General features: G+C 41.0%; 1 protein-coding gene across 1 annotated transcript; it reads right to left on the minus strand.

The window, feature by feature from the left end:
• Positions 1-106: 106 nt before the first annotated feature.
• oxnad1 (oxidoreductase NAD-binding domain containing 1) lies at positions 107-6887 on the minus strand. Its single transcript, XM_061742734.1, has 8 exons — positions 6642-6887; positions 6049-6167; positions 4639-4705; positions 4411-4514; positions 2848-2989; positions 1448-1693; positions 1233-1341; positions 107-1039 (listed from the first exon to the last, which is right to left on the minus strand). The coding sequence occupies exons 2-8, from the start codon at positions 6159-6161 to the stop codon at positions 882-884; spliced, it is 939 nt and encodes a 312-aa protein (XP_061598718.1). The 5' UTR covers positions 6162-6167; positions 6642-6887; the 3' UTR covers positions 107-881.
• Between the last annotated feature and the right edge of the window lie 2734 nt (positions 6888-9621).

Below are 9621 nucleotides of genomic sequence, written 5' to 3' on the forward strand. Positions count from 1 at the left end.
TGTCTATGTATGTGACGTTGTGATGGCCAATATGTGTTTGTCACGTTCATACTCCAAGTTGTGAAGTTGAAGAGAAATATATGAAATACTCATCACTCTCAAAACGTGTGTTTGGGCTCGTCAGCCAAAATTATTTTTTTTAATTCAGCAAATAAAAAGTAATGTAGTATATACACACATCGTATGTTCAGAAGTGTTTCAACACCTGGGTAATGTTAAAGAAATGGTTTGAAATTTTCAAAAACACTGTTTCTTGTCTGAGGTTTAATAAGTAAATTATTACCAAAACTCGCTTCCGTCCACTAAAAACTAAGCCACAGCATGCAATGATTATTTTTTGTTCTGATCAGCTTCTTTTACACAAGTGTGACAAAAGTATGCACCAGACTGTTTTACATCCACATGCAGGGACTTCACGCAGGCAGTTTGGAACAATCCTACATGAAACTGCGATGCAGTCGTTCTGTTAGGGGAACTGTTTTAATTTAAAAAGAGAAAAAAAAACCAACACATATTTCCAGAACTGATGGACTATTGTTTCAGGACAAGTCTGCATAGGCAGGAAGGTGTGCAAACATTAAATCCTCTCTCAAGGCAGGCATGAATTTGCTGGAAATGTGTGTGCAGAAGTTGCAGATGTCTCTTCGGTTAGATTAAAGGGAATAAAATTCATCTCTGAGTTCGTTGCTAGGTGAAGTGTGGGTAGACATTATAGCAGCAGCAGCAGGATGGATCGAAGGATGAATTCCCCTGTCAACCCCAGCTTTCATTGCTGAGATCATTATGAAATTTGACTCCATTTCATTCAAACCCCATATATCCTCCTTGGGATGCCTACGAGAAGGTAGAAAACTGTTGGTTCCTGATACTCATCTGAAGCCCTACCACCACTTCTCAAAGATAATCCTGTCTTTTGGGAGCCCGAAATCCTTGAGGGATTTGGACATTGCTTCGATCATGGGTGGTGGTCCACACAAGTAGCATAAAGTCCTTTGAGGGTCCACACGAGCCTGTAACTCCTCCTCCTTGATTCTTCCACCTGAGGAGAGACAGGAGAACAAACCTATGAATCAACACTCGAGGCGGAAACGACTATCACTTCATAGTTTCTCCTACAGCTCTGATGGTGCCTGTTCCACATGATAGATGACAATCAACAAATGCAGACTGCCGTTGAATGTGACAGCCGTTTAATCTTCCCAGCTTAATGAAAAACTAAGTGAGTTCTTTACTTTTGACAAATGGCTGGAAGTGTGGGTCGACTTCTGAGTCCTGGTTCGTGACGTGGAAGTCGCAGGAGAATTTGTCAGGAAACTCTCTACATATCTCAATGATGGAGTGCTGAAAAACACAAAAGTTGGGATGTGATACATTTATACTCAGTTTGGTTTATTTTTCTAACGTTTTTGAAAATAAGGAAGGTCAAAAATATAAAGCCAGGTTATACCTTAAAGAGCAGTTCCTGAATGTTCTTAGCGCTGTAACAGAGGTGCGCAGAGCCAATGTTGTAGTTCCTGCTACCTGAGGCTCGGTTGAGACGCAGTACGTCTGCTGTGTGCAACAGGATGGAATAAAGGGGGTTGATTCCTACACCACCAGCTACCAAGAGCAAATCCACAGAGGGGTCAGAGGGGGATGGATCAAAGAAGAAGTCCCCACCAACCCGCATGTCCACACGAGAGCCGACTGTACACTGAGGAGGAAAAAGGAAAAAAAAAATTACAATCCTTTACCATGCAAGAATTACAAGTTTCAAAAGGTATTTCATGATCACATTAATCCGCAAAGATGGTCCCTACACTTTTCCTGATGCACAATATCAAACAAAAAGATCAAGCAACGATCCCAGAGCGGAGAACTGTATGTCTCAGAACAGCCTGAAACAAATCACTTTCATTTACCTGTTTACACGCAGCGTAGCAGCTCCAAGCTGTTTTTTACAGCTCATCATCAAACACACGTGCTACAAAACAAGCCCTCAGACTAAAGAGATGGAAGAAACGAGCTAGAAGAAGTTGTTCTGACAGAATAAAATTTACACATTTGTGACATAAGCACAAAAGTCTATTTTTTTTTCATGACAATAACTTTGAATTGATTTTTACAGTGTGGACCTGCTGAGCAGTAATGTCACCACAACTATACAACTGAGGACTTAATCAGCCTTTAATAATGATTGAACACATCATGCATAACAATAAAACCTAAATGAAGACTGTCTAAGTGGCTAACCTAGTGTTTGATTAAAGAAGAATAGTTTTATAGCACGAGTTAGTGTTTGTGGTTTCCACACTGTCACATACGTACACACAGGTGATACATATTTGCTGTCATCTTAATTTGAAAACTAACTCACAGCAGGTCCTGATAAATTACACATTAAATGCATGAAAAGATGAGATAGCTTGTCGTTTAATTTTATAATTTGATTTTTGTTTTTAATTAGATAATAAAAGAATTTAGTTGTACTTTGCGTGTCTTTGCTGGTTCAAACAATTTTCTTCACAAGTACTTTAGAGTTTTAATACATGTCAACAAACTGTGCTCATGTGCCAAAAGGAAAAATATCTGCCTCATGTTTTTCATTCTTAAGCCCTCTGCTAATCCTGAGAGTTTGACTTAACTGTCAACATTTCCACTTCATTCTCCAAGACAGTGTCATTTTTATGCAGTCCTAATACCACCTAGTCTGCTCCACACAAGCAATAGCACAAATATTTGGATAAAGACATTTGCTTTAAAAAAAACAAACTCTCTTGGAAGACTAACTCATTCCATGTTTTATTTATTTTCACATTAAAAGTAAAAGAGAGAGCTCACTGCATCATGAGTGACTCCCCCACTCACCACAGTGTGGATCCAGTGTGCTGGAGGGTGTTTGGAGTATTTGACAGCCAGTTCAATGACCCCCTCACGCTGCAGCAAACCAGGACCGGAGCACATGGAGAAACCCCCCACCTTCTCCATACCAGGGATGAAGAAATCCACCCTGCACAGCCAACAGCACCACAGGATTACGTATTAATATGTATGATGAGTTAATTAGTCAGTTGATTCATTACACAAGTACCTAAAAATACACATTACTTATACCCACTCTCACCATGTGCTACTTTGCAACTGAGCATGTTAAGTATTACAATTCACATCATTTTGGGAGACCTGCAGCCAAACATTGTTTTCAATTTCAATTATGCATCACTTTCAGTTGTAAAAACATGCTGAACTGCAGGTCACAGGCTGAATGACGGGAGAGAGCGACCGCCTGACCTGAATGATGAGCTAGCTCCATTCTAGAACCCCAAGAGAACAAAACCAAACCATTTACAGACTTGTTTGCTTGTTAGTTTATTCAAAGCGTCCCAATCCTTCACAAAAACGTGCTCACAAATGCAACCACAGGATCAACACTAATCAGCTGCGCTGATGATCCACTGCTACGCTAAAGAAAGACACCCATGACACAACCTTCAGGGGTATCATCAATATGAATCTGCCATGAAAAACAACACTCATGTTTCTGCATCCTCCCTCTCTTTCACCTCGAGATGTTATTTTTCTGATAAAGATGTGGATTTTCATTCATTTACATTGATAATCAGTTGGAACAAGGCAACAGACGCTACCGCCCACCAACAATATGGGCTCATGTACATGCTGCATGTTCATGGTACACTAATTAACATTGGCAACAGCATCTGATAGACCAAGATGTAGGGAAAGAAAAAGCTCTGGTTTCTTCTAAAAAATGTTTTACCCTATACCAGTACTTGGAGTTAATTATCAGTCAAGAAATAAGTCACTCTAGCAACTCCAACCTGCAATCAATACAAGTGATCTGAGGCACATTGAGCTGGTCCCTTAAATAATTACATGATTTGATATGTCTCCATCTGACAAAAATCTAATTAATGCATTTTAAGTTTTGCTTTAGGTGATATAATAAGACAGCATCAATTAATAGAAGACTTCTTTTTACTGTTAAAGTTGTCCAATAATGAAAGCTTGAAGCTCAAGTTGATGAAAGATGTCCAATACTGCCCCCATGTGGTGACTGTGAGCAGCACAGGGCTTACAAAACGACTGACCGGTATTACTCAAATTACTTTTTGTTTATGAAAGGATGTCGGCCAACCACAATTGTACGCCTTTTGCAGTTATATATTTCAAAAATAAATTTACAATTCCCATATTGCAGTTTTAAATCCTGGGAATGTCTGCTGTTGCATTTTCTGCCGCTCCTGATTTAACTTGCATTCTTGATCTTAATGTTTGTTTGTCTTTCTTGGGAATTTGGAAGTCATTTCATGAAAAGACAATTCTGATTTTCTTCCTCAGTATCTAGATTAGAAAAATCAGAGTGAGACTCATGGTTAAAAGTGGGTGAAAACTTGAAGTGTGTCTACTCACCATTGCCCAGCTTTGAAGAGAAAGTCTGGATGGACAGATATCCTCAGCCTTTTTACAGTCTCTGACTCTTTTATGATTCCACATACATGAGCAGGATACAGACCCTATGCCAGGGATCCAATCAAGCAGAAAGACAACCACACAACAGAAACAGGTTAGTCATTTCTAGACAAATAATACATTTTAATGATACAGCTTTAGCCTAGTAACTGAAAAATATGAACTTACATTTTGTCTGTAATTACTCGCCGTCCTCTCTAGGTGGTCCATTTTTCTTCTGGAGGACATATCTCTTCTAACAAGTAGGAGAGCAGGTCAGTGAGATAGTGTTTAGCTTCCCCAATGTGAGAATGTCTATACAACATGAAATTTCTAAAAAAGTCATGTGGAGTTTGACCTCAGAGTCAGCAAGGAACAATCATTTTAAAGGGCCAGTTCAAGTAATTCACAGTTCAACACTTTCTCTTGTTTTATGCATTGTTTTCCCAATTTTTCTGTTTAAATTTGAGTCCTGCTGCTGCCCAGATGCCAATGGAGATCAGACACAGGCCATAGAGTTCCAGCACAACCTTTCAGCATGTGGACAGTATGGGTTGCTATGGTGATGTGAGTGAAATGACCCAACAAGCGCTTCCCTGGACAAATAAGGGGGGATAATTGCAGCTCTGGAACTTTGTAACCTCAAACTCAGATTGCTTCCCAATGTCCCCTCCCAATTCTCTGTTATATACAGTTTTTACTTGGAAATCAACCACAAAGCGGACTATCAGTCTGATTTATGATCACCTCAACACACACAATCAGACAGCTTTAAACCTCCTTAGAGGTAAGTGGGAGACGGACTTTGATGAGGCAATCCCAGAAGGAACCTGGCAGAAAATAATTAGGAATATTTTTTCATCCTCCATATGTCTAAGGTTTGCTGTCATCCAGTTCAAAATTGTCCATCGTTTACACTGGTCTAAGGTCAAGCTCTCAAGGATCAATGCTGACATAGATCCCACATGTGATAGATGCAGCCGGGCCCCTGCTACTCTTATGCACATGTTTTGGACTTGTCCTAAAACTTTTTTTATTTTGGCAGAACATTTTTGAGACTTTTTCTAAAATATGTGGGAAAACGATCGTGCCGTCACCATATATTCCTCTGTTTTGGCTCCTGTGGACTCTCACTTATGCAGCGGGAAACCAACATGATGGCCTTTTGTTCCCTCCTGGCTAGGAGACTGACTTTGTTTAAATGGAAAGACTCTGCTCCACTATCATCTAATCACTGGATAAGGGAAGTCATGGCTCATCTCAAACTGAAAAGATCAGGTCCACTGAGACATTTTATAGGATCTGGCAGCCTTTCCTGAACTCTGTGGAGGGTATGGATGCTGATAATATAATGTAGGAGTCTTCAATCATTTTCATTTATGTTGGCCCTGTGTCTGATTTAATTTATTTCTTTTTTGTCTGGTTTTTGAGGGTTATTTTTCTTGTTTTTGTTTCTCTTTTCTGTTTGACTGTACAGTCCTGTTTTAATGATAAAAAACTAATAAAAAGACTTTGATCAACAAAAAAAATAAGGGGGGGATAATATCACCCTGCCAGGAAAAGCTGTGCAGCACAGACTCAGGCGCAGACGACACTGACCTGGTGGTGGTTCTGGAGCCCAGAAGCCAGAGCAGCCCGGTACCTGAGCCGGTACCGGCCCCGGGCAGGTTGAGGCTCCGGCCCACAGCCCACCGGAGACACGGGACACTCATCACTGCCTGTCAGGGCAGAGGACATAGTTACCATCACATGGCCCTGCTTGCTCCAACCTTTGGCTGTTTAAAATGATACAATCCAACACCTGAGGTCCAAATCTACGAGATCTAAAGCCTGAATTATGGTTCTGCGTTAAATCGACGCGTAACCTACGCCGTAGGGTTACGGCGTAGCCTACGCCGTAGGCTCTGCGTCGCCGTTGGCTCTACGCGGAACCATAAATCAGCCTTAATGCTGATCAATAACAAGAGACTACTCTCTGCCACTCGCCAAACACTCTTATACGACATTACAAAGACAGATATTGGACAAAAAATACTATTACACATTATTTAAAAGTAGTAAAATATGTTATTGTAGTAGTTTTAAACGTAATTCGGTCTGAAGTTCACAAACTAGGTGAATATAAAGACTTCCGGTACGTTTTGTTTGTTGTTTTGTTTTTACTAGAACTCAGAACTTGCTAAGTTTCTTACCTAGATCAGACAACACTGTTTCTCTCCAATACCGGTCATATTTTCCAGGTTATATTCATAAATGTGTGTTTTTGTGTTAGATATTAACCTTCGCTACATCACACGACCCATGAACTGTATTCTTCTTCGTTGGTGTTTTACTGACGCCGGTTTCTTCTTCTGCGAAGCGCCTGCGCTCAGTTTGTATCAACAGCGCCCCCTCTCTTTAGTTCATGGGCCAGAGCCCAAAATTTCACTGGTCAGCACCACTCAAGGTGACAAAACTTACTTATTATTTTTGAAAATATCCATGTCTATAGATGATATTTTGGTATGATAACCCTTCCTGAGTGGCAGCTGGATCATAGTTATCAGCTCATGAAGTTACCCACCCCCTTCAGAAAATTACTAATATTTTAGATGCTGGTGCATATCCTGGTTTAGACTCATGTACAGGATATCTGTCAATGTTTCACAATATTGTCTTTGGTATCATTTTAAAGGGGACCTTTTAAGCATTCATTGAAGCTAAGATGTGAATCTTTCTGACCAACATAGAGTTCACTGCAGCCCTTTAAACTATAAACAACACACATTTTTACACGATTTCCGCCTAAATGGTATACTATCTTTTAGCCCTGTGTCAACTAGGAACAACAGAGACACAAAATACAAAAACTGGAATACTCACAGGACCATAAGGATTCAGGAAATGTATAATATACCCCTACTATATTGTTGCTACCGGTCATTGTGAGCCTTAAAGGGGACCTATTATGAAAAACACGTTTTTTCTTGTTTTAACATATATAAAGTGGTCTCCCCTCACCCTGCCAGCACAGGGGAGACAAAATACCATGAATTTCTGCAAGCTCTCTGACCCCCGCCGGACAGAGTCCCCCAGTGTCACGTGGTTTTTTTTTAGCCGATTAGAATCTGCTCCCGTCGTTACGTAACGACAGGAGCAGATTTCCAAAGGTTCAGCCTCCGCTGCTGAAACCACGCCCACAACCAGCTCTCTCCGCTGCTGGAGCGGTCCTTCCTTCAGCCAGTCGGACGCGGCGCCGAGGCGGAGCGGATCCGGGTTAAATCATCCAGGTTCCCGGGTGGTTTGGGAGCTGGGTCCTCGGGGGTCTGTCCCAGGTCGGACCAGCTTCACCGTCCGAGATTTCAGGCAAATCTGTCGGTTTGATCCCCGGTAACGGGCGATGCGCCGCGGATGCGCCGCGGATGCGCTCCGGAGCCGATCCGTGCGCCCGCCATGGGGTTGCGGCGCCCGTCGCGCAGCATCCGCCGGGCGGATCCGGCTGAAATTCCGCTGGTCGGTCCCCGGGAGTCCCTGCTACCAGTCCAGGCCGGTTCCTGCGGTCCCGGCCGGTCGGAACCGGTCAGATTTCCCGGTTAAAGCCGCGGTGATGCGCGCTACTCCAGCAGCGCTGCTCCCGGGCGCCCGGCGTGGCTCCGCGGCCAGCGTTCAGCATCCGCCGGGTAGATCCGGCTTAAATAGTGCATAAATGTTATTTATATACAACTCATATTTTATTTTTTTAACAATAAAGTTTCCATTTGTGAAAATTCAGTGTTGTGATAATTTACAGGCTCGGGCTGCTCTGGCGGAGCGAGGTTTATTCTCATCCCCTGCTACACGTCATTCAGGGAGCCAATCAGCACAGAGCCTCATTATCATACTCCCCCCCCTTCCCTAAAAATGAGGCGCAGAAAAAGAGGTTAGAAGCGGTAAAACTAGTGACAGGGCCCACAGGCTGGATTTATGATTTATGTAGAAAAAACAAGCTTTAGATTGTTTTTAAGACATCCAAGGCCTGTTTGAAATATACATTAAATGCCATAATAGGTCACCTTTAAACTAGAAGAGCATCATTAGGCTCCTATGAAACTATAACAGCCACTGACTAGGCTAATGTCACAAACTGGTCTTTATCATGCAAATACAGGACATAACGCTACCAGCTTAGTTTTATAAACAACATTAGAACACAAAATACAAAAAATACAAAAAAAAAAAAAATACAAAAACTGGAATGCTCACAGGACCATAAGGATTCAGGAAATGTATAATATACTCAATTTAGAATCATCAATTAACCTGAAGGGGGTGGGTAACTTCATGAGCTGATAACTATGATACAGCTGCCACTCAGGAAGGATCTTTTCAAAAATCATAAGTAAGTTTGGACACCTTGAGTGGCACTGATATCTGGTCTGGCCCATGGACTATTTCTGGCCGGCTGTCCTCCGGGCTGTGCGCCTTAAAATGTCACAAATAAAAAGAAAGTCATCACAAGATAAAAAAACAGCGTGTCAGAAATTGGTACTTAATATTTTTTCCTCAAAAAATTGCAGTATTACGTTCTCTAGTATGGTTTATCTGTATAAAAATATGTTATTTTGCGGAAAGTCCAGTATGTATGATAATGACATTTCTCAATTTAGTTTTTAATGTAGTAATAATGAATGAAAGAACAAGTTGAGTTTCTTACAATGATTGCAAGAAACAGCGATACTGTGGTAATGCCATTTAAACTGCAATAATAAGTCCATTAACTGTACTTTTGTAATTTATAATACAGGACAGTTATCATTATAAGTTCAGCTACTCAAGACATCATATAAACCTTTATTGACTTACTTTATCCTATTCAATTACTATCATTTCTGTGTAAAGGTTTTAAAGTAAATCCATTTAAGTACCAAAGCAGCATGTTCACTCCACACTGACGTATGTGAAAGCATGTGTCCATTGGTAAGAGTTAGAGATGAAAATCATGTAGTTAAAACAGATTTATAATAGCATTATTGTAGGAATTTAAGTGATATTTTAGCTACATTTTGTGCTTTAAAACCAGTAGAATTGATTCTGCCCTGTATGATTTGATGAAGGTAAAACTGCTTTCAGATTTTTTATCGTTTGTCCTTGTTGGTTCTCAACGTTATGGTTGCAGGAATGGTTACTTCATTGGCTTTACATTGACAATTTCTA

This window comes from Cololabis saira, chromosome 15, assembly GCF_033807715.1.
Source record: "Cololabis saira isolate AMF1-May2022 chromosome 15, fColSai1.1, whole genome shotgun sequence".
NCBI lineage: Eukaryota > Metazoa > Chordata > Actinopteri > Beloniformes > Belonidae > Cololabis > Cololabis saira.

Excerpts from the sequence above, each read along its gene's own strand:
- oxnad1 (XM_061742734.1), bottom strand. The coding sequence starts at position 6,161 with ATGAGTGTCCCGTGTCTCCGGTGGGCTGTGGGCCGGAGCCTCAACCTG. Across the intron at positions 1,342-1,447 it reads TTCAGGAACTGCTCTTTAAG|CACTCCATCATTGAGATATG; the intron begins GTATAACCTGGC and ends TGTGTTTTTCAG. Across the intron at positions 1,040-1,232 it reads CTTCCAGCCATTTGTCAAAA|GTGGAAGAATCAAGGAGGAG; the intron begins GTAAAGAACTCA and ends GTCTCTCCTCAG.